We start from the raw sequence: 25,377 nt of genomic DNA, 5'->3' as shown, positions 1-25,377 counted from the left end.
CAGTGTGTTTATCTGTAATTTTAATTCATGCTCACTTGCCTTGTCATCTGGCCTGGACTGAAATGAGTTGAGATTATTTGTTCTATTTAAGATTTTATGCCCTTCAATTAAGTCCTCTGAAGACTTTTGGCATCGTATGATTTCTCCCCGCTAGTCTTCCTCATCATTCTAGTCTCCAGCAGAATTTTTAATTGACATGGTTTTAGAGAGAGGGTTTTCAGGGTATTTGAGACTAAAAGAGGCCTGGGAAAGAGGCACTTAATGAGTATATTATCTAGTGCCCATGTAGAGGAACTGGCAGTTCGCAGCTGGGGCAGGTCCTGTGCATACTGAGAGCTGGAATCTGATCACCCTCCCAGCAGCCATGGGCTGAGGTGGGCTGGAAAGACAGGGCTCTCTGCTCAACTGTTGAGGCTGGGAGTGGAGGGTATTTGGAGATGAGTACAATCTCCGGACATCGGAGACTTTCACAGCCATGAAAGTGCTGTAATGTATCAGGGCCCACGGAGCCTCTAGAAGGAGACACACTGTCTCAGAGGAAGATCTGAAACTAAGGGCAGGCTGCTTTGGATAGGGAGACCCTTAAGTGTAGACTACTGTAAAAGAGATGGTGTGTTATCTAAGAGAGAATCTGGGAGAGTCCAGAGCTCAGTCTCTACTGGGCTCATCCTATAGGCCTAACCCCATCAACAAGGAGGCAATAGAATGTTCTTACCGCCAAGGGCCCAGGCTTCTGTGGTATGTGTGTTGGTTGTGGAGTACGTATGGGTGTTGAGTTTTCATAAAGGATCTTTGGGCCATATCCCGCCCAGGCACTCCATGGGTGGAGTTATCTCTTTACCAGTGAGGCACACAGAATATACTGTACTTCACATACCTTAGTTCTTATGTGACTTCCAAGGTTGGGCAAGCAGAAGTGATGGGAAAGCTTTTCCGGGATTTAAGTTAAGAGTGCATTTTTCCATTGTCCAGATACATCATTTCCGAGACAACTTGCTTGACCTAAAGGAGGACACGTTAGGGGTAGGAGATTGGGGGAAAGAAAGGATGCTCTTGGTGGAATCAAACTTGAGCCGCGGAGACAAATCAAATCTTGCCCAAGGCTAGTGGCCTACTGATTCCTTGTGGAAGTCAGAGTATTGAATCATAAAGATGCTTGTCCATTATTGACTGTGGAAGCCAGAGATGCGGCTGAATGGATGAATGGTTTTGCTATCATTATAAAAAGTGTAGGGTGGGATCTAGAGAGTGGCAGTGTGTGTGTGTGTGTGTGTGTGTGTGTGGCGGCTCATTATAATATGCAGGGCTCTGATATGCAGATGAGGCTGGTGGCTTTAAAGACAGCAAGTTGTTCATGTTATGGTCTTCCAGGGACAACAGAACTCTAGATACAGGACCATTAGGGGAGTTCACGTTTTAGACTGTTCACAACTAAGAAGTGTGACCTCAGCATTTCTGTTGCTTCACTAATTTCCTTGAACATGATATGGGCACATGCTGCTTCATGTGTTTGGGAACTCCTCCTACCCTTTGTCCAGTCAGCCTCACTCAGCCTTCACATGGCTTTAGATCTTGTATTAGGACCCTTTTCTAGGATACATTCTTGAAGCACCTTGTTCCTCTCCATCAGAGCATCTCCGTACAACCCAGTACTGCACGTAGGTCATTCCTGCGTGTGTGTTGGATGACTGAGAGCACGGTTATACCTTTTACGGCATTTTTGTTGTTGTTCTCTGCTTTTAGCCTCACACAGTGCCTGGATAACCAGTAGGTACTTGTCATATGGATAAATGGTGCCCATGCTAGGAACTAAAATTAAGGAGGCATTCACATAAGACCTGGAATCTCATTTCTGTAGAGAATGTGTCTTCCTCTGAGTATCTGCTCATGGTTGCCATTTGAGGCCAAGCTCCAAGTAGGTCTCACCCACCTTAGTATCTTATTCAGGGATGATACACTGTCATGGGATTAAGTTAAATTTCTTCTGACTTGGTGTATCCAGGTGGCAAGCTACCATGGAATGTGTCCTGGAGAAAGAAACAAGGTTTGTTCTTTTGGAAAGATCAGGACACATCATGGACTAGAGAATGCTGATGGCTGGAGGAGTCCTGGTCTCTTTAGGCCAGGGTTAGCATTCCTGGAATGGGAATGTCCCTTGATGATTAAAATGCAGACTGGGCAGTCATGTGGGCTGGGGTGGAGAGGCGGGGTATTAGAATCATATTTGGGTTTTTAGCTCTATTCCACCTGTCACCAACCAGCTGTGTAACTAGAGGAGATAGTTAACATCTTTGAGCCTTGGTGTATTTATCTTTAAAACACTCAATCCTTGCTTTGGAGGACTGAGAAGATTTAGTCATTAACTAAACAAATATTTCTCGACTGCCTGTAAGGTATTTCATATTGCCTTAGGCATGAGGTGACCAAACTTCACAGTTCTTTGTCTTGATGAAGTGAGCTTCTAATGAGATAAACATTATGTAAACACAGAAATAAATACATAATAATTGTGTTCACTGCTATGAGCAAGAATAATCGGGTGGTATGGAAGAAAATAATGGGGCTTTCTTCAGACTAGGGAGACAAGGAAGCCTTCTCTGAAGAGCTTATGTTTAAGCTGGGACTTGAAGACTGAGTAGAGATTACTCTGGCAGTGATGTGTAATCATGTTGTGAGTTGGTGGAGCAAGCTTGTAAAGACTGATTCTGGAAAGAGGTGGGAAGACTAGAAGAACTAAAAAGGCTGGAGAGGAATGATGGAGGGAGAGAGGGAGTCTTGTTTGTTGACTCAAGTCCAAGTTAAAGATTTTTGTATTTCTCTTCAGTAAAATGGAAGCTGTTGAAAGATTTTTTTAAGGGGAAGAGTGAAGTGATCCAATCTGTTTTAAAAGAATCCCTTTGTGTGCAAAATGGATTAGAGACTGGGCAAGAAGGGGAATAGGAAGCCAAATGAGGCCATGTCCATTTGAGAGATGATAATAGTTTGGATTGGGATGGGTTTTTCTTATTACAGTGAAGTGGAGGAGGAAATGATGAGTTCAGGAGATTTTTACAACATAAAATTAACGTATGCAATCCAATTTGAGAACATGAAGCCTCTACCCAGTTTTGTACAGTTGAAGTAAATCATAACTTGACCTAAGCAGGCAACTTCTATTTCTTCTCTCTATTCCCTGCCCCCACAGCTGCTGAAAAGTATCAGGGTCTCATTTTCATGGTGTTTCAAAAATTTTCCCCGAGTGTTTATGTGCACTGAATGTGGACTAATTGGAAAGCTCTTTAGGAGTTCCATTTCCAGAATGGCTTTGTTGATTAATGTAAGGAAATTAAGGTGATTTTGGTGATTAGCAACTTAGGCTTGGGCTGGTAGGTTTGTGGTTTAAAAATAAAAGGTAGAACTCTTAAACTTTAAAACTTAGAAAAGAAAATGTTTTTTCGGTTGATGTAGGTGGATGTGTTTAAAAAATTTCTATAAAGGAGCGCCTAGGTGGCTCAGTGGGTTAAAGCCTCTGCCTTCAGCTCAGGTCATGATCCCGGGTCCTGGGATCGAGCCCCGCATTGGGCTTTCTGCTCAGCAGGGAGCCCTCCTCTCTCTGTGCCTGCCTCTCTGCCTGCTTGTGATATCTGTCTGTCAAATAAATAAAGAAAATCTTTAAAAAAAATTCTATAAAAATTGACACAATATTTTAACCTTATATTCCATGAAGCATGTGAAGAATGACATGCAACAGTACCATATATTTTAATAACTCTGTTTAGTGTTAAAGGTTAAGTTGTGTTAGAGAAATTGGCTATATATTTGCCTCTAGAGGAACATGGTGTAGTTCTCTGCATATTTATAGATTCCTTTGTTCCAGATCACACTTAGTGTGGCCTGATAGGTATTTAAGTGTTTGAAGTGACTTAGGCATATTAGGAACCTGGAGGGTGGGGCAGTATATTTGAGGGGTCAGGGCAAAGAGGACTCCTAGTTTTCTGGTTTAGGGGGATAAAGGTACTGAAGATGAATGTGAAGAGCCCAGAGAATGTGGATTTGGGAAGTAACATCGAGCATTTGGTTCTGACTCAGTGACCTGTGAGTGCCTGCAGGACATCCAGATGCACTGTCAAGTGGCTTTTGGCTCTAATGGTATAGTCTATAAAGTGGGATATGCTGGATAGTCAGTGCTATTTCCTATACTCTAGAGGGGACTCTGAGCCTTTACTGTTGTTTCTAGGGAAGAGTAGATGTTATCAACCAGGGGCCAGAAATAATGGGGTGCAAGCATTGCCCTACACTCAGTTTCTGCAGAGAATGGATTGGCAGAACCTGCAGTTGGGTCCTGAGTGGACCCATTTAGAAACCTTTCATAGGACATAGATGGGTGATAATCCACTGAGTGTAATCGTTAGTTATCTAATGACAACTACTAAGTATAATCATTAGTTGTCTAATGACAAATACTAAGCTTCCAAGTATTTAAATTGCAGAAGGATTATTTTCTTAGTGTTCTTCACAAGACCTTCAGAATGAAGTCACAAGACCTTCAGAATCAAATCCTGACTACGGTAACTTGAATAAAAAAAGTTCATGTCTCAACCACATTTTCCTAATGTGTAATGTAAGGATGACAGTAATTTTTCGGAGTGTCGAGGGTTTTGCGAGGTAAGGTGTTCAATAGGCTTAGCGCTATGCCTGGCGTGTTGGAAGAAGTCAGGAAATAGCAGTTTCTATAATTAAGATGTTTTCTGTGTTTGCGCCAGTGCTAGTTAAAAGAACTTGCCATATTCCTCTATTACAGGAGTATAATTCCAGAGGCGCGAGGCACTTATTAAAAATAGTCAAGTAAAAAGTCAAGTAGAAGAACTTGAATATTGGGCTGTGTGTATGTGTATTCCACAATCTAATCACAGTTTCTAATTTTGGAAAAAAAAAATTGACTTAAGAAAGAAGGTGACTTTCAGTAGTCTCGTGCATCAGACTCTGTTGATAAACAGCTGAAGGAAAAATAATGCCAGGGGCTAGCTAGAGGACGTGTTGAGGAGATTGTGGTGGCAACCAAAGACAAATATCCAGGAAAGGAAGGATCTGTATCCTAAATGTCATGCTACGGAAACACATCAGATAAGAAGACAGATCCTTTAGAAGGATTCTTAAGTGTGGAGAAGTGAGGATTTATGACGTGGCAGCCAGTTCCGATGCTGGGGTGGGGTTTAAGGAATGAGCATGTCCAGCTGGGGTGATGAAAGTGTCCTAAACCTGGATTGTGGTCATGGCTTCACAACTGTATAAATTTATTAAAAACCATCAAAGCCTATCTTTATATAGAGGTGAGTTTTATGGTATGTAAATTACACCTCAATAAAAATGCTTAGAGAAAGAAAAATGGTGACTAGCAAACCAGTCACATTGGCCTTCCAGTTGGTTCAGAGGGTGGAGGCATTAAATACATTAAATACCACAATAGATTCACTGGTCTGTTCATTCACTTGTTAATTTACCCTCCCCTGTTTCTGGCTGGCCATAAGTCTATCCATCTCTAAGCCATCCATCCAATTACCCTTGTGTGGGAAGCTTTGGTTGAGAGAAATGAATCAGACATAGACCCTGACTTAAAGAAGTTGGAGTGATCAAAGTGAGGATTTTTTGTTAAAAGTGGTTGAAATTTCTGCACGGAAAATAGAGATATATTGAGAATGAGAAGAAATGTATATTGTGGTCTGTTTGAACCTACACATGCAAAAAGGAGATCTTCTTTAGCTTTTGGATGTCGAGTGCTTAGGAACTTGTTGCTTTGGGGAGTGCAGTGGAATGGCCTAGTGAGGAATAACCTTGGCCTCAGACCTGGGTTCTGGCTCTGTGTGCCTACCATGACTAGCTTCTCCAAACCGCGACTGCCTCCTCTTTAAAATACAGATATTAATTTCAGTTTCATAGGGTTGTTAATAGAATTGAATGGGCCAATGCATGTAAAACACTTGAGTGTCTGGCATACAGTATGTAATCAATAAATGTTATTATTATATCAGTGGCATATTCTTTATACACTCTCCAGATGCACCCCTCTTCCTCATGGGTTGGAGTCCCCTTCCTTTCTGTAGGATTTGCTCCTCACCCCTCCCCATGTTTCTATCTGTGATGAACCCAAGGTCAAGTTTTATATCCTCTAGAAGTGCTTTCTGCTTCCCTGAAACACTGATTATTTATACCTTTCACATCTCACTTAATATAGATTGCCTTGTTTACACTACCCCTGTATCTGGCGTGTAATATCTTAGCTTGTAATTTTCCTTGTGTGCAGAGAACAGGTTTCACTCATCTTTATTTTGCTCCTATAAGCTTGTGTGGTGCCTCCATCCACAGAAGCAGATGCCCCATAAATAAAGATCATTCACTCCTGCAGAAAGGCAAGTGGGCAGTGTGACTAAGTACTGCTTGAAAGAAGGCCTGGGTTAATGAATGAAACATAGGTTTTTGGCACAGTGGTCAGGCCCCACCAAAGTAGATTTGACATGAAGGTTGGTTTGTCCCATGGGCCCTTCATTGTCCTTGAAATACAATTTACCCAACCCCCTTCATTGTGGATTGACATGGCATACGCTTGATAAAGATGCGTTGGGACATCAACATTGTTTGAGTGGCTCTTTTTCCTGCCTGTCAAATGCACACAGAAGGAAAAGGACAATTGCAGTCTCCCGGAAAGAAAAAGAAGAAACAAAGAATACATGTCATAATGGATGCACGTATGACCTTGAGTCAGGCTTCCCAATGCAAGAAAACGTGACAATGTAATTATTGATCAGTTCTGACATGGGGAAGGAAGTCCAGGCATTTTCTCTGGCAGTGAGAGCTGTGATGTCTAAAAATTGCCTCTTCGGTAGCAAAAGCAAGTCTTTTTATTTGTAATGGTTATTTTAAGCCTTTAAATCCTCCTAGAAGTGTTTTTGAGTGGCAGAGGTTGCAGATTTCCAGCAGGTTAAGCTTTTGCTCTGATTTTGGTTGGGGGAAGTTAGCAGATCGCAGGTAGTGAGGCTGAATCTGATACTGAGCTCACCTATGGCTTTGGGTTCACTCTCTGATGTCCTGAGGAACAGTTAAACGCTTCACTTTTTAATCCCTAAGTTTTGCTAAGAAGGATGTATAATACGGTAAAAAGTACATGGGCCTTGAAGTTCACCAGACCTGATTTTAGAACCCTGGCATCTCCACTTACTAGCTAGATGTCAGTTTGAGCTTCTTTTTCCTTGTCTAGACGTGAAGGAGAGCTAAAGGAGTGTCAAAAGGGTATTTTAGGGAGAAAAGTAATTATCCTGGAAGGAATGTCTGAGATTCAAAAAGAGTGTTGGGAAAATAAATGTTTAACACGTGCTTTAAAAATGATGCCCCGGGGCACCTGGGTGGCTCAGTGGGTTAAATCTCTGCCTTTGGTTCAGGTCATGATCCCAGCATCTTGGGATCGAGCCCTGCATCAGGCTCTCTGCTCAGCGGGGAGCCTATTTCCCCCTCTCTCTGCCTGCCTCTCTGCCTACTTGTGATCTCTCTCTCTCTCTGTCAAATGAATAAATAAAATCCTTAAAAAAAAAAATGATGCCCCTGGGAAACATTCAAGGATGTTCCTTGCAGCATTGTGATTCAAAACCTGCAAGTCATCCCAGTGCCCTTCTGTAGCATAATGGACAGATGGCTGAAAGTTCATTGCTATAGAATATCATACAGCGTTGATGAATGAACTATGGTTATGGGTGTTATCAGGGACAAATAGAAAAAAAAACACCATAGAGAATATGTAAAATAACATTTCTTTCATGGGAAGTTCAAAACGGGCAAAAACTGAATGATCTATTTAGAAATAAGTGCCTATATCTGGCCAAACTAAAAAACATGCAAGGGAGTGATTAACACAAAATTCAGGATAGTTATTTTTGATGGCCAGAAGCGGGGCTCTTTGGGGAAGTGTCATTAAGGGGCACTGATAATATTCTGGTCGTATTAGTTCTATATATCCACATGAATTCATTCTGTATATTTTCTATGAATCATGAATTTTGTGCTAAGACAATTTAAAAAGACTGGTTATGTTAGAAAGTGAGGAGAAGGGGATTCAGGGTCCGCATGGATCAAAGCCTTCCAGAAGGAACCTGCTTTGACCATTAAGGAGAAACATCTCAAGCACGAGACAGTCCAGAGTTTCCCATTCCTCTTCTCCCACTCCCTTCCTAGACCAGCCTTGCACATTGCCAAGGTCTGTGTTCATGTATGGTGCTGATAGACTGAAGAAAATTCACACTTTAGGATTTGCAAGTCTTCTGTTCTCTTCTGACATGAAATTTTATTCACTTCTTTTAGGTCATAACTTTTGTGCAGAAGGTCCTAAATGTGGTGAAAACTCAGAGTGTAAAAACTGGAATACAAAAGCTACCTGTGAGTGCAAGAATGGTTACATTTCTGTTCAGGGAGATTCTACTTACTGTGAAGGTAAGTGAGCTATTTAATAAAGTCGTCGGCGAGAAATGTATTCCTGGTAGACATGGTGGATGGTTGGAAGCCATCACTTAGTTCTGGTCTTTCAGGAACCTCCAAGAAATGACATCAACTCTTGAGGGTGAGCCGTTCTCCTGCTGTCTCCAGGCTTCTCAGTAGCATGTGAGAGCGAGACCTTTGGAGGTTGTTCTGAAACACAGCAAAACCACAAAAGCAATAGGGCTGTAGTAGATCCAATGTTCTGCTTTCACTGTAATTAACAATCACTAGCAAAACCGTAAAGACATAATTTTCTGTTGTCTTCCGTAGATTTTTCTTTCTAAGTTCAGCTAAATGTGACATGGTGGATCCTCTTTCTGAATGATGCTTTGATCCTACCTTTGACCTAACTGCCTTCTTCTTCACCTGCCAAGGTCAGATTTTTTTTTTCACCTGGGCTTCTTAATGACTGATTCATGAGTTGCTAATTCACAAACTCTATTAAAAGTCACCGTGACAGATGGACTCATAACTTTGGCACTTGGACGGGTGCCATTATAGGGGTTAGTGGCTTCAAGCATCACTGATCCCATTTCCACTCTAGAGAGCAGAACAGCTCCCGTGTCTGGTGTGAATGCCTCTTTCCGAGCTCAGTGCTCCACCTTGGAGTGAGCCTTGCACACTCCTGGTCTTGTCTAGTGCCCTAGTATCTGAGTGCGCCCATTTTCAGAGTGCACTGGCTATGTCTCATCAATTTAGGGAAGTTCTGATAAACGAAGTGATGGCAAAGCTGTTTTGTGTCCTGGTTGGACCCAGTCATTCCTGTTATGACCGCAAACAGTGCATTGTACCTTGATGCTCGTAACCCGGGAAAGTAGATGTCTGGAATGGGACGAATGCTGAAAAACCTTGATCATGCTCTTCCAGTTGGTCGGGTTCTCTGCTGGCTCATGCATTCTCAACATAAAGAGAGTTCATGATGATAATGGTAAATTTTTTTCTGTCTGTTTTCTATCATTGGTCCTTGCTTAATTTTTTTGGCTTTGACTAAGGACTGCTTGAGTTGTTAGGAAAATGTGTCTAATCGTCACTACTGCTCAGTACTTGGATGGCCTATAGTTTTGGTTTCTCCTAGGAAGACTTGACTTTATTCACTACTTCTTTGTTTCTCATTAACGATACAGTATAGTAGGTCTTTTCCATTTCTCCTTTCCATTTCCTCTTTGGCTTACTTTTGTAGATTTAAACTTGATTAAAGAAACAAGGCCGTTGGGAGGATGAAGCTGGCCTTTTGCTTATGAATCGTTTCTCATCTATCCTTAATATCTTGTTATTCATTTGTCAGTTTTGAGGAAGAACACCATTAATTTCTTGAATGTTTATTTATCTTAGCATGCGCATGTGAGCAGGGGAAGGGGTAGAAGAGGAGAGAATCTCAAGCAGACTCCTGCAGAGCACAGAGCCTGGTACAGGACTTGATCTCACAACCCTGAGTTTATGACCTGAGCTGAAATCAAGAGTCAGATGCTCAACCCACTGAGCCACCCTGGCACCCCAGAATGCTGTTAATTTCACATTAATCCCTACTTCACATTAATCCCTACTTTTTTTTTTTTTAATATCTTAGGCTGTTTTTAATTTTTGTCAGAAAATTTAATTTCAAAACTTCATAATATGAATATTCTCCTCCTCATTTCCCATGGAAAAATCCTACAAGCCAGGTAATGATCTAAAAAATTTACTCATGGTTCTCTCTGGGGATAGACTGTGAACAATTATAAAAATGACAGAAGGAACCTCAAAATAACTTGAATCCTGGCTCACCTCCTGGCAGAACCAGTATACCTACCATTCTTGACTCCTTTCAGTTCTTGAGACCTAGCAGAATCTTGGAGAAAATTGCTGGTTTGCAAGTCGTTTGGGACTGTTTCATTCCTCACTGATGCCTTTTTTTTTTTAAATCAACTGCATGAGAAGTCATTTGTGATTGTTAATCTGTCCTTTGTGTGTGAGGCCTTACTTACTGGTAATGATGAGTGATTCGAGGTCTGAATCACTGTTTCTTGGATGTATTTCTTTTTAGCCTAGTGTATGTGCCTTGTTTTGGGCCGGTGCATATTGTGGCGCCATCTTGGGTAACAGTGATGTGCTCAGGCTTCATCCTTTCTCTCTCACTGTGGAGACGTCCTGTGAGTTCCAGCAGGCTTGTGCATGCAGAAGAGAGCACTTAGAGGAAATGATCAAATGTTAGAGCCCATGTGTGGTATAAGAATAGAACTCAGGAGTAAAGCAGGTGTCAAATACCGGCCATTCTAGTGGGAGGCACAGGGAACGAACTGGAGTGAGTATCCTCATTTAGAGCCAATGTCTACCTCTCCTCTCACTCTGCCATTGTCAGCACATTGGACATGGTCCTTATTTTCCTTTGGTGGCAGATGACTGCCATAGCCTTAAGCATGATGTCCTAACACCAGTGTCACAAGTAAGCAAGGAAGGAAGGGGGGATGGGTAAAAACCTTTCTCTCTGTGAGGTTCTTTGTGTGTATAAAGACAGCTCTTCCTAGAAGGTTCCCTGTAACCCCCTGTGCCTGTCCCCATGCAGAAGGATTTTGCTCTCATATTTTTCAGATCTGGCACAATTTTTGGGAAAGGGAAATGAGGTGACTGTTACTGGTTTGGGTTGTGTTCAATTATTGGAGCTGGAGTAGGGGTTTGTCTTCCCTGAGACCAAATGATCTTTGTCCTTTAGCTGAACCACTTAGGACTGTGGCAGTGGGAAGAGGGGAGTGATTTTAGGTGGGCAGAAATCTATGTCTGCCCCATTCTTCTATGGTCAAACACAGTTTATGGTCATGTCCCAGCTCTGTCATCAGAACTATGCCCAACAATGGTCTGGTAGACAACATTAGAGGTCACCAAGTGCCCACCTGGGTACCAGGGACTCTGAGGCTGAGTTCATTGTCTTACCATAGTGGAGAGAGAAGTAGATCCTTAGGTACCTATGAACTGCTTTGGGCAAGTTATTTTTTACTCCGAGTATAAATGGAGTGAAAATGACCTATATTGTACAATGTACAATGAACAAGACTGCCTTGCAAATTAAAACAAAATATTACACACATTGTCCAGGCTATCTTGAAAAGCCTATTCAGGCTCTCAGTGGAGAAAGAAGCACAAAAGGCTTTCAATTTCCTTAACTTCCTAGGGTAGTAGCAGAGATACGGTGCATTAAAGACTCCGACTCTGCAGAGATTGCGGGAGAAACCACCATCGAGAAGCTATCGGAACTCTTAGTCAATCAATAGAAGATAATAAGACCTTTTGTCAGGTATGATACAATTCAGAGGAGATCGTTTCATTTTGCCTTGTCCAACTCAGCACCAGTGTTCCCCATTTTGAAAACAGTTGTAGTTGGATTTTGATGGTTTATGAATCTGGTCTGCCGAGGCTTTTTATCTCTGCAATGGTATTTTCAATGAGTTGGTCTTAAATGGATCCTGATACATTGGCTTACATGAGAGGCAGTGTCTGGGAAAGTATAGCAATTGGGAGGTCTACTCATTATCCTGAATATGGAGTCTGCATAAGTAGCCTCACAAACTTTTTCTTGCTGTAGTTGAAAGTTATTTAGAAGAAGAAAAGCACAGTGTGGTGTCATAGACTTCATGCAATCTGCCAGTGTGGTGTCATAGACTTCATGCAATCTGCCAACCATGGGAAGTACTGCAATTAGCATTAAGTCATAATAATTTTTACTTACAGACTGCTCTGGATTTTTCAAAGTCCTCTCTGTGTATATTATACTCCTGGAAACTTTATCTCCTGGAGACTTAGCGTAAACCTGTAAAGGAAGAGGCAGCGTTGGCCACATTGGCTTCATTTTACAAGTGCCAGATATTAATGCTCAGAGAAATGAAGTCAGGATAATATTCAACTCCTTTCTACTTCCTACCCTCTCCATCCCCTGTCCTGTTCCAATATTATATTTTTCTTCAGAACACTTGCTACCTCCTTGATCCAATGAAATGTGGGTGGATGTGACCTATATTTCAGGGTAGAAGCTCTAAGACCTATTTTAAGGGTCCACCTTATTCTTTTTCTTTGTAATGCAAAATTGGCACTATTCCAGAGCATTTCTTCTCCTTTACTTGGGATTCCAGAATGAAGAGTGCATGGACCAGTGGGATAATTGACAGGAGATGGATGTGTGGCATGCATGAGAAATAATTGTCTGAATCGTGGAAGTGCTGAGGGGTGCAATTATCTGAGGGTGCGATTACCTTTGCGTAATGTAGCCAAAGCCTACCGTATCCCTTCCTGAATTAGCTGGTAGAAATTGTATGGTTTCAGAAAGATAAGCTCTAGCTCAGTGCTCATGATTGAAAGCATTTTTTTTTTTTTAAATAGACCAAGCATTGAAAGTTACTAGAAAAAGTGCCAATTGAGTGGGTCATTAATAGTCTGCTCGGACCCTGCTGCCCTGCGATAGACTTTTTGCAGACCACAAGTTGTAAATTAGTGCTTTGTTATAGCCAATTCCAACATGGGAAATTGGATTTCCCAATGATGATGATAGTGAAACAAAGCATGTCAAAGACTTAGCAAATTGTCTGGTATTCACTAAACATTTAATGGATCACAGTAGTTACCATTATGGTCATCATTAACTTATATAATTAACGCTTATGATTGTCTTTCTTGGAAGTTGAATAATGTGTACTCCTGAGGCCAATATATTGCAAAAGTAGGCTTCCATCATTAAATCTTTTCGGGGAGAATCCTTAGGTGGAAGGGTCAGGTCTTATCAGTTCTGTCAGGAGCATATTGTTGGCAGTGGGGGTACCAAGTGTCATTTATAATGATTAAGCTTTTCCTCGTTGGTAAATACATGAGTGGAGATGGATTCAAGGAAGTGTTGTGGAAAAAATAATCTGTATTGGTACGAATTTAATTTCATGTCACAAAACCACTAAAATGTCTGGAACACGGCAACTGTTAGCAAGGACATTGATAACTTCTTTGAAATAACTGGTGTGATAACGGGCCTGACCCTTTGAGTGTTAAGAGGCTGGGAAACTGGCAGAAAAGTCAGAATTCAACCAGATAGTGGTTTCAGAATAGCTAAAGGGGTAGCTATTTATTGGTTGCAGAGGGTAGTACGTAGGCGTTTCCATAGAAACAAGACCTTGTGAACTCCTGATTAAGAGAATGCATGGGAAAAGAGCTAGTTGCTTAATTATACTTCTAATTATCCATGGATTAATCAGGTAACTCTTGCTGTTTTGATTTTTATAAAATGCATGAACCTCATGATACATGTAGCCCAGTTTATACTTAAATACGGGCTTTGGTCTCCTGAAGTCCTGCATTGGACAGCATAGAAATCAAAGCCTCTCTTGATTTTCTGAGCTAATAGAATCTTAACCCTAGCTCCAGCTCTCATTTATTTCCAGGGATTCAGAATGCATGAAATATACCCTGGCGTATCCTTCCCCTCAACCCCATGGTGCATGCATGACTAATGGAGAGATCTTCTGGTACCCAGTTACCTGTCATCCTCATGCCCCTTGTCCCATCTTTCCAAGACTGTGATCTCTAGCCTTTGCTCTTACTAACCCCTATGTCCCCTCCTTCCCAGCAGCAGATACAGATGAACCTTCTTCCTAGTGCTGACTTGGCTCTGCCTCTGTTGCTTTGTTCCCAAGGTTGTGTTGCAAAAGCATCTGTTCTGTCCTCCCAGCCCCTCTTATCAACCCACACTTTCCTCTTAACTATCTTCTCAGAATTATTTAAAAAGACAAAGAATAGAAAAAGCCCAAATCCAAATCCTGGTTATTGCATTTGGGTCAAGCCACTGGGTTAATTGTTAAGTTCTGGGCTCAGGAAGGAGCCCTTGATGAATCAAGGGGGCCAAGGGTCAGGACTCAAGGTGAAAGTAGCACTGTTGTGTGTCTTTAAACCATGTTTGAGAAGATTTGTAAGAAACTGTTCTGAATTTTTAGTTAATGCTTTGTGATTAAAAGTGTTGCAAGTGTTGATTAGGTTTCCAGGCTAGCACTAGTAGCCTAGTTAACTAATCATGTAGCTGAACTATGGTATGTCAAAGCTCTCCTGAATTCAGGGTCTTGAGAAGAGAGGACTATGTGCTTCTCTTCCAGTCTCTGTTAATGATACTCCATTTACTCCATTCACAAACTGTAGAAGTCCTCAGTCCCAAACTTCCCCTCACTCCCAGTATCGGCTATATTAGGAAGTCTTATATTGGTGATCCCTCCAAAATGAATCCAAGTTCACCCATGTCTTGCCAGGACCCAAGCCTCCTTTATCGCTTGGCTAGTGATTGCAATGGTGTCTTGCCTGCTCCAAACCCATTCTCCAAACACTGATCAGCTTGGGCTTTTTAAAAATGTGAGTCTGGGGCACCTGGGTGGCTCAGTGGGTTAAAGCCTCTGCCTTCAGCTCGGGTCATGATCCCAGGGTCCTGGGATTGAGCCCTGTATTGGGCTCTCTGATCAGCGGGGAGTCTGCTTCACTTCCTCTCTCTCTGCCTGCCTCTTTGTCTGCTTGTGATCTCTGTCTGTCAAATAAATATATTAAAAAAAATCTTAAAAAAAATGTGAGTTCTATTATGCCACACTTTTGTTTAAAATGGTCTAGTGGCTTTTACTCCTCTTGGAGTAATGTCCCAGTTGGGTCCTAGGTAAGGCTCTCTGTGAGTGGGAACCTACCTACTACCCTGTTTTCAACTCCTACTGCTCTTTCCTCTGCCCTCTCAACTGTCAAACCATAGTTCTTTGTGCTCCTCAAACAGGCTTGTGCAATCACATAGTTCTTAGCCTGGGATACCCTGCACCCACGTCTTTGCAAATCTGTTTTCTAGTCATTGTTTAAATTGTAACACAAATGTCACCACTTCAGAAAGCTCTTTCCTAACCATTCTCCCTAAATGAGCTCTGGTCCTACCCTTGGCTACTCTCTGTAACATTTTTTATTTTTTCCATAGCACTTATTCTCTAAAATTGTGGGGGTTTTCCTGCTTAAAGTTTGGTGATCTTTTCTCCTTAGAATATAAGCTGTGTGATGGCAGCAATTTTATCTTATTCACTGACTCTCAAGTGCCTGGAAAAGTGCATAGTATGCTGAAGACACAGAAAAATATATATTTTTAAATTTATGAATGAATGGAAATCTCAAGCAAATTCTTGCCTTTCCACATCTGACACTGCTTTCCTTTCTTGAATCCGATTGGTTGTCTCAGTGCTGCTTAAGGGCTGCTTTTTAAAATGCAGAGTCTTGGGGCGCCTGGGTGGCTCAGTGGGTTAAAGCCTCTGCCTTCGGCTCAGGTCACTGAGCCCTGCATTGGGCTCTCTGCTCTGCCTGGAGCCTGCTTCCTCCCCTCTCTCTCTCTGCCTGCTTCTCTGCCTACTTGTGATCTCTCTCTCTGTCACATAAATAAATAAAATTAAATTAAAAAAATGCAGAGTCTGCTCCTTTTGCTAATGCCCAGTTTCTATAATCTTACAGTGCTGCCTGCTTGAGTCCATGTAAAGAGAATCGGTTTTTAAAATAATTTTGGTCACTCGATAGCAAAAAGCTAAACAATCCAATGCAGCCATCAAAAGAAATGAAATCTTGCCATTTGCAACAACGTGGATGGAACTAGAGGGTATCATGCTTAGTGAAATAAGTCAATCAGAGAAAGGCAACTATCATATGATCTCCCTGATATGAGGGAGAGGAGATGCAACATGGGGGGTTAAGTGGGTAGGAGAAGAGTAAATGACACAAGATGGGATTGGGAGGGAGGCAAACCCTAAGTGACTCTTAATCTCACAAAACAAACTGAGGGTTAATGGGGGGAGGGGGGTTGGGAGAGGGGGGTGGGGTTATGGACATTGGGGAGGGTATGTTCTACGGTGAGTGCTGTGAAGTATATAAACCTGGTGATTCACAGACCTGTACCCCTTGGGATAAAAATATATGTTTATAAAAAATAAAAAAATAAATTAAAAAAAATGGGCAGAAGATCTGAATAGATGTTTTTTCAAAAAAGACATACTTGTGCCAGCAGGGATGTTTAATATCACTAATCATCACAGAAATGCAAATCCAAACCACAGTGAGCTATCATCTCGCTCCCCAATGAAGGGCTGGTCTCAAAACAACAACTGGTGACAAGTGTTGGGGAGAATATTGCCGAAAGGGAACTTTTGTGCACTGTTGGTCAGAATGTAAATTGGTGTAGCCATTATGGAAAACAGTATGGAGGAGGCTTTCAGAAAATTTAAAAGAGAACTACCATATGACCCAGGAATTCCACTCCTGGTTATCAGAAGAAAATGAAAATACTAATTTAGAAAGATATATGTACCCTGCTGTTCCTTGCAGTGTTGTTTATAATAGCCAAGGTCTGTAAACAGAAGTATTTACTAATAGGATGAATGGGTGAGGAAAATGTGTATTTTCTATATATATGTGTGTATATATACACATATATGTGTGTGTGTGTATGTTAGAATTCGGCCATTAAAAAGAAGTCTTGCCATTTTAAAAAATTTTATTTATTTATTTGACAGAGAGAGATCACAAGTAGGCATAGAGGCGGGGGAGGGAAGGGGGGGGAGGGGGGGGAAAGGGGAGGGAAGCAGGCTCCCCACTGAGCAGAGAGCCTGATGTGGGGCTCGATCCCAGGACCCTGGGATCATGACCTGAGCTGAAGGCAGAGGCTTTAACCCACTGAGCCACCCAGGCACCCCAGTCTTACCATTTGTGACAGCACGGAGGGAACTTGAGGGCATTGTCCCAAGTAAAGTCAGTCAGAGACGATGTACCCTCTTGTTTACAGGTGGAATGTGAAAAACAAAACCAAGCTTATAAACACAGATGGGTGGTTGCCAGAGGTGCGGGAATGGGTTGGGGACAAAAGGGGTGAAGGGGAGAGTCAAAGATACAAACTTCCAGTTATAAAAGAAGTCGTGGGGATGTAATGTACAACATGGTCCCTGTTGTTAATAATACCATATTGCATATTTGAAAGTTGCTTAAAGAAATGGTCTTAGGAGCGCCTGGGTGGCTCAGTGGGTTAAGCCGCTGCCTTCGGCTCGGGTCATGATCTCAGGGTCCTGGGATCGAGTCCTGCGTCTAGCTCTCTGCTCGGCGGGGAGCCTGCTTCCCTCTCTCTCTCTCTGCCTGCCTCTCCATCTACTTGTGATTTCTCTCTGTCAAATAAATACATAAAAATCTTAAAAAAAAAAAAAAAAAGAAATGGTCTTAAAGGTCCTCATCACACACATAAAAAAAATAGTAACTGTAGGGATGGATGTTAACTCTACATCTTGTGATCACACATATCAAGTCATGTTTTAATAACTGAAACTAATGTTATATGTCAATTATATCTCAATAAAATTTTAAAAATTAACAGAAAAAAATGTTGTGCCTTGACCCAATAGAAGCTTTCATTTCCGTTCACATGGACGTTCAGGTAGATGTTCCTGGTTAGAACGTGGCTTTCCTCAAAGTTGGGATTCAGGAATCGAGACTCTTGTCCTCTTTGGCTCCGCCATGTGTAATATGTGGTTTCCAAAGTTGCCATGAAAGGGAAAAAGGGAGTAAGTAGAAGGTGATGAAAGGGAGGTTTTTGTAGGGCCAGCGGGTCACATTTCACTGGCCAGAATTTAGCACTAGCTGTATCTAACTGCTTGAGGGGCTTGTAAATGCTGTCTAGCTCTGTGCCCAGGAGGCCAAAGAATGTGTTTTGGTGAAGAGGTTTTCTATTTTTGCCACAGATACTAAATGAAAAAATCCTCCCCCTCCATTAACTTTATGCTTTTTGCCTTTTGTTTATTGCCTGTGTCTCATCCAAATGGACTTCTGGCTTCAACTGGTTGTATTAACACTTGTTTGCTTGGAAACTTGGTAGGATTTATGGAAATGGTCTCTTGTACATTCTTGCTTGTCTTTTCTCCAGGCTTCTCTGTGGCTTCTGTTGTATCACTGCATCTGGATCTGTTCTTTCCCCAATATACCCTACATGCCAAAGTGACCCATCTTCTTTTCCTTCCATAGAACAGTCATAGCCTCTCATGTGCTAGAATTTTGAGGTTTATGTTAGAAAGCAAACAACTCATGGAACAAGCTTATACACATTTGTAAAGGATTGATACCTCAATAATGTTCCCAGAGATAAATGTATTCTCTAAAGAGGATGCTTGTTAATTAAGAAAATCCCCAAACTGTTAAATCTCAAGTAGCAGAGCAAAAGAAAGTGGAAATTTAAAGCAGTGTGAATGTGGAAAAGAGCACACTGAGGCATGGAGACAGAACAGATTGTCCTTCCTGGACTTTTGCCTTGGTAGTCAGCTGTCCTTAAATATTCCTCCTTTCTAGCATTTTCTCTGCCTCCATTTTTTTTTTTTTCCTTGACTACTCTCAAGGCAGTGATGTAGTGGAAGAATATTGAACTAAGGATAAGGAGATCTTGATTGATCCTGGCTCTATCACTTAGCCATTGAGTGACCTTGGAATGTCACCCAGTTCTTCCATGTCTTGATCCAGGACTTGAAACAAGGTTTGCATAGATTCCTTTGGTTGTGAAGGTTAAATGAGATATTGAATGTGAAAGCATTCTATGAAGGCTAAAGTAATGTAACTCATTACTGTAATATTATTTATGATAATTATAATTATAATATTAAATTATATAAATATACATTGTATATATAATATATAATTATATGTAATATACAATTATATATGTTTATAATAGATAATTATATAATTATTAATATATATAATTGCCACTGTATAATAAATATTTTCATCATTGTCAATAATTGGACTAGAACTTGGTATTTAGCTATCCAGGGTTGAGTTATATACGTGTTGAGTTAATACGAGTATATACACGTATGCATATACACATATTCAGGATATGTATCAAACTATGATGGTTAATTTTATGTATCTTGACTAGGCTAAGAGATACCCAGATTGCTGGTAAAACATTGTAAAATATTGTTCGTGCGTGTGTTGGTGATGGCGTTGTGTTTCTGGAAGAGATGAGCATCTGATTCAGTAGATTGAGGAAAGAGATCTGCCCTCACCAGTATGGGTGGGAATCCTTCAATTTGTTGAGGATCTGAATGGAACAAAAAGCAAAGAAGACTAAATTCCTTTTTGGTCTTCTTGAGGTATGACAGCCATCTTTTTCTGCATTGGGACATTGGAGTTCCTGGTTCTCAGGTTTTTGGATTCGGGGACTTACACCAGCAACTTCCTAGTCCTTAAGCCTTTGGACTTGGACTGAGTTACGCTATTTCCTTTCCTGGTTGTCCATTTTTTAGATAGATTTTTGGCCTCCAAAATGCTATGAGCCAACACTTATGATAAATTTTCTCTTTATATATCTATATACATCCTGTTGGTTTGGTTTCTCTGGGGAATCCTGACTGGTACATCTACCAATGTGTATATTGAGCTATTGTTTTATGTTGAACCCTCTGCTGGTCATTATGGGATTTATAGAAGTGGGGCTATCTGCAGTGCTGTAGGTGAATGGCACTGGCTAGAATTCCACAGTATGAAGCCTTCAACATTGTGTGTAGTGGCCTTACCAAGGGCATAGAGAAGAGTCAGAACTAGGGTCTTGTCTCATTCTTTCCACAAACATTAATTAAGCACTTACTCGGGCTGAATCCTGTGTTGGGTTCTGGGAATTCAAAGATGATTAAATCAGAATTCCTTTCCTCAAGAAGCTCATACTGGAAAGGAGAAGGGAGCCTTATAATCAGATAGTAGAAGTAAAACAGGAATTTTTCCCTTTTAGGATTTGAATTGTGTCTTAGGCATATACTAGTTGAGAGCAGTGCATTCTGCTAGTGGAAAATGGCACAGGATGCCCAGAGGAGGGGGCATTTGAGCAGAGGCCAGTTTTCAGGAGGACATGTGGGGGAAAGCATCCCCAGAAGAGGGATTAGCATATGTAAAAGTACAAAGTGAAAAGTTTAGCATGGCTGGAACATAGGAATTTGGTAGGCGATGAGAAAAGAGATTTGGCCGATGGTCAGATGGTAAAGAGAATTGTAGGCATGCTGAGGACGTTCAGTTTTATCCTGTAGGCCTGTGTGCGTCCTTATAGGATGCAGGCATCACAACACGTGGAAAAGTAGATCCACTGGGATATGGAGAAAACACTGGAGCTTTACTTTCATCTTACTCTTCTCATTTTCATTTTGGTGTAAGTTAAATAATGTATGTGAAGTATTAGTCTATATTGGTGTATATTAGTATTATATGTATGTATCAAAGAAATATTTTCATAAAGAAAGAATATGCCCCCAAATCATTACCTATTACTAATAATCACTAGTTTAGGCCATAGGATAGCCAATGGAGGGTCTTGGGGTTGGATTACATTACTGAATTGGCATGTTTGGAAAGTCATGCTCATTGCCACATAGAGAGGCAGCATTGTGGAGAGGCTGGAGTCAGGGAGCCAGATTGGGCAGCGTTGCTGAAATAATTGGTATCTTCATGAGTTCTTGGGCTTGGCTGCAGTGGATACTGAGGAGATAAGTCATCACTGAAATAACCAAGATGTGCTTATTCGGTTTTGCTTGGTTCCTTTCTCCAAATCGTTGAAGAAGTGTTAGATCTGATTCTTGACCATGGCTTCCCTTTGAGAGCTCTGATGCCTGGCATTTTCCTGGCAGAATCTTTCTTACTGTAGTCTTTGGAGAATTGGTCAGAGGGGCGGGTGGTATCCAGAGGCCAAGCCTGTGAAGATGGCTGTCTGTTATTTTCCACTGACATACTTCCACTTTAAGTGTCTATTTGAAAGACATTATTTATGTATTTTTTGTCTGGTACTTAGTGTTTCTATGTAGCAAAAGGAAGGAAGAGAAAAAAGAAAAGTCCCTGCTCCATTTTCAGGGACAAATCCAAGGTAGAGTTCTAAATGGAAATAGAAATGGAGTAGATTTAAACTTTTTTGGTTATTAAAAAATATCCCTTAAGTTATCTCAAGATTGTTAATATCTAGACAGGATTGAGAAAAATTGGACTCGGGAAGCTGTTATTGTGTCTTTGCTATTGTGACTGGCCCAGTGTCTGCTGTGGCTTCTGCTTCTTGATGAAATTTGTCTGGACAAACAAGAATTGTACACTCCAAATAATGAGGGAAAGATAGCAGAGTACAGTGGGAAGATTTGGCTTAGATTTGGTGCATCTTGGTTAGAAGTTCTGGCTCAACCATTTTGGGAACATCAACCACTCTGCCTTTCCCCTTTGTAAAACCCGTGTCAAATACTTTTTAGTGTCTTTTAAGAATTGATAAAAGAACTCAAGAGAGTTAAAAAGTCTAAAACAGGATCTAGTACAAAATAGGATTTTAATAAATGCTCAGATGTAATTAAGTCTTATGGTGTATGGCTTAGAATGTTTGTCAGTGAGTTAGGCGGTAAAGAAGAGGACTGATTCCTAGAATTAGGGTGAAAGATGCCATCAGAAGGGTCTTGAAAGATCAGGACAAAAGTGACTGAAGGATGATGAATATGTGATGGGGAAGTCTGTGTTCCTCTGGAGACTCGAGCTGAAACCATGGGGTGTGGTGGAGTTTGCACAGCTTTGGGAGGAGTGAGCAGGAGATCACCACTACCGTTGAGAACAGTTTCATTCAAGGCCTGGAGGTGCCCGAGAGCAAGGCCACTGTTATTTTGTCTGGGATCCTAGTGGGAGGTGGAGGGGGGGAATGCAGAGTTGGGAGGCCTTATGGATTTGATGAAGTTCGGATTGTACTCCAAGAGCAATGGGAAGTTGTTGGAGGGTTTAAGAAGGATGCAGTAAGATCCGATCAGTATCTCTGGAAAGCGTTCTGGCTGCAGCGGAGGCCAGTGTAAAGTAGGAATTCCAGTGGTCAGTCTGTGGCTGACAGTAATTGAGGCTGGATGGAGTGGTGGGAGTGGAGGTGGGAAGAAGGCGGGAGGTGAGATCAGGAGGATCGGTTGGTTGGTTGGATGTGAGGGGCTGGTTGGATATTACGTGGAAAGTGAATTTGGAATCAGTTCTCTGGCTACTGGATTTATACCACATCAAACTAATTGTTGGGCTTTCTCCTCTGGGTTCTGATACGACTTTGTTCAAACCTTTATTCAAGTACTCATCACACTAGATTTTACTTTTTAAATACATTTTCTAGGTTAAGAGCTACTCCTAGGTCAGGGCTGCGTCTGATTCAACTTTGTATGCTCAAGATGCAGCCTGGGGCTTGGAACATAGGAGTGGACGCACAGGGAATACTTACTGAACCAACCGGTGACTAAACCAAGGTATGAGTCCATGAATAAACGTCAGTGCTGTCCAGCTTCTTTCCACTAAGACATTTAGCATTACATGGAGAGATCTTGTTTCTTTTCCAATTTTCAAGTGGAGAAAACCACCTTGAAATGCCTTTTAGCTGTGGCTTGCACATCTTTATAAGAATCTTCCCCTCCTCCTCTTAGTATCTAAAGGATTTGCAGAAGCCCTGGTGTTAGTTCTAGTTTCTAAGAAGCGACTCTAGAGATTCCTGGAGTTCTTCCCATTCATTTCTGGATTTCTGTTTTCTTGTGGTTGAATTTTGTCTTTTGATACTGGCACCTGGCTTCTCAAAGCTCTCACGGGAACTCCTCGGAGCTCAGTTGAAGAAATTGGGTGTATCAGAGAGATTGTAGTTTCTCTGTCAATGCTTGTAGCACGGTGCAAACTTACGTTTTGTGTTGGATAAAGTAATAAGTGTATTTGTTTTGGGTTGGGAGAAAAGAATGGAAATGAGCATTCTCTTTACAAGCACCAGAATGTACACTTAGGAGGGCTGGGATTGTGGCTCAATTTGTTCCCTGTTCTAGCTCTTGTACTTGTGCAGGGCTGGGTAGTGTGCTGAGCAGGTCTTCAGACTTCTTTAGTCCTGTCTCTGCTTGGTCAATAAAGAAATCTAATGTTGACACAGTAAATGACAGAGCCTGGATTTAACCTCAAATCCTGACATGAAAAGTAATTGAAAATCCTATGCCGTGATGCAGGGAGAAAGAACTATGGCTGATTTCTGTTACACATTTTCATCTGCTGGGATGCATCCGACTAGGCACCCATTTCCTGCAGTTCTAGTCTGGGGCAAATTTCTTACTAATAACATTTTCTCCGAATGTTTGTTTTTCTGACCTACCAGCTCAGTATTTCACAGGGGGTGGGGTAAACAGAGTATCCTTTCTCAGTTGCAGTTAAGTTTTGCTAAATAGCCATTCTCAGGCCCCCCCCGGAATCTTCAGTTAGCTCACCCTTCCCGGGGCTAGTCTTCTGGGAATCCAAAGGAGACTGGGCACTTTCTCTCACATTGAGGCTCAGTATCTCCTAGTGCTATGGAGTGTAAGGAGTCAAAGGGAATCTGCTAAATGTGAAGTTTGAAATTCTTAAATTAAAAAAAAAAATGTAAGTGGTTTTAGGATTTTCTACGTACTTGGCATCTCAACCTGTTTCCAAAAAATTGATTTTCTCCAAATCCACTTGGATGCATTGCAGTTCATTTATAGTGAATAATTACTGTTACTCACTAATGCTATTCCCCTAGGTGATGAAAAAAATAGGACTTTTTCCTTTTAGCATTCTTGGACACCTTTAAGTGTATTACTATCCTTCGCGCCTATTCCAGTAATAACTTGTTCTCCTGTGAAGACACAACTGAAATTGGCCACTTAGTATGTAATTAGTTCTGGTGTAGTTGCAAAAGTAGATTTTCCTTAGCATGTGTGTTTATCTCAATTATCTATATATCCAGATGTATGTGCAAGTGGGTTTTTCATTTGCAAGCATAATTTGTAATACATTTTAGTATAGACCATGTCCATGAAACATAGTAGCCTGAGCAAATGATCTACTGCGTCAGGAGCAGGCCATTTGGTATGCATAGCTTCACCCAGGGTGCTTCATCACTGGTGTCTGAGTATTGACCTCTTGTTGAAAATCTAGAGGTAAATGCTCAGTTGTAGCATTGTAGCTCAGTTGCTCTAGGTGTAAATGCTTCAGTTGTATTTAATGTAGCATTCTCAAGTTCATTACACCTGTCTTAAACAGAGATGGGAAAATGATTTTGTTTTTAAAGATTTTATTTATTTATTTGACAGATCACAAGTAGGCAGAGAGGTAGGCAGGGACGGGTGAAGCAGGCTCCCCATTGATCAGAGAGCCCAATAATGTGGGGCTCCATTCCAAGATCCTGAGATCATGACCTGAGCCAAAGGCAGAGGCTCAACTCACTGAGCCACCCAGGCATCCCAGAAAATTGATTTCTTATTCAAATATATATTTAGAACACATTGTATACCAGATATTAAAATCGCATATGATGGTTTTGAAAAGCCGTTATGTAGCAGTGTTTAAGCATCTGTTAACTTAATTAACATGACTCCACCTACAAATACCACATGAAATGCACACCACAAAGCCAGTGTCTTGTGGAACACCTTGTGGAAAATGGTCTTTCATGTGTCTACTACATTATTATCGGCTCTAGTAATATTTATAGGTGGAATTCTTAGAAATCTCTGGGTAGTTACCTTACAAATGCAAGGATTTTCTTACATGACTATAATGAGTTGTAAATTAGTTGAACTAATTTAATGCAAACGCTACAAAATCTGTTTCATTTGTAATTTGCCTGACCTCTACATTATAAATTTAATTTTTTGTGAATTATAATGAAGAGGGTAGAGTATCATGTTTATTTATTTATTTATTTATTTATTTATTTATTTATTTATTTGACAGACAGAGATCACAAGTAGGCCAAGAGGCAGGCAGAGAGAGAGGAAGGGAAGCAGGCTCCCTGCTGAGCAGAGAGCCCGATGCGGGACTCGATCCCAGGACCCCGGGATCATGACCTGAGCCGAAGGCAGAGGCTTAACC

The 25,377-nt window shown here is 41.2% G+C and overlaps 1 protein-coding gene across 2 annotated transcripts in view; it reads left to right on the top strand.

Moving 5' to 3' along the window:
* Positions 1–25,377, top strand: part of NELL1 (neural EGFL like 1) — an 833,778-nt gene that overhangs the window by 212,041 nt on the left and 596,360 nt on the right. For both annotated transcript variants that reach the window (XM_059407011.1, XM_059407002.1), the window contains exon 12: positions 8,326–8,454. In XM_059407011.1, coding sequence (XP_059262994.1) covers positions 8,326–8,454 — 129 coding nt within the window. The remainder of the gene's footprint in view (positions 1–8,325; positions 8,455–25,377) is intronic.

This window comes from Mustela nigripes, chromosome 1 (assembly GCF_022355385.1).
Source record: "Mustela nigripes isolate SB6536 chromosome 1, MUSNIG.SB6536, whole genome shotgun sequence".
Taxonomy (NCBI): domain Eukaryota; kingdom Metazoa; phylum Chordata; class Mammalia; order Carnivora; family Mustelidae; genus Mustela; species Mustela nigripes.
The sequence above is the reverse complement of the archived record's forward strand: the minus strand, read 5'-3'. Positions and strand labels throughout refer to the sequence as shown.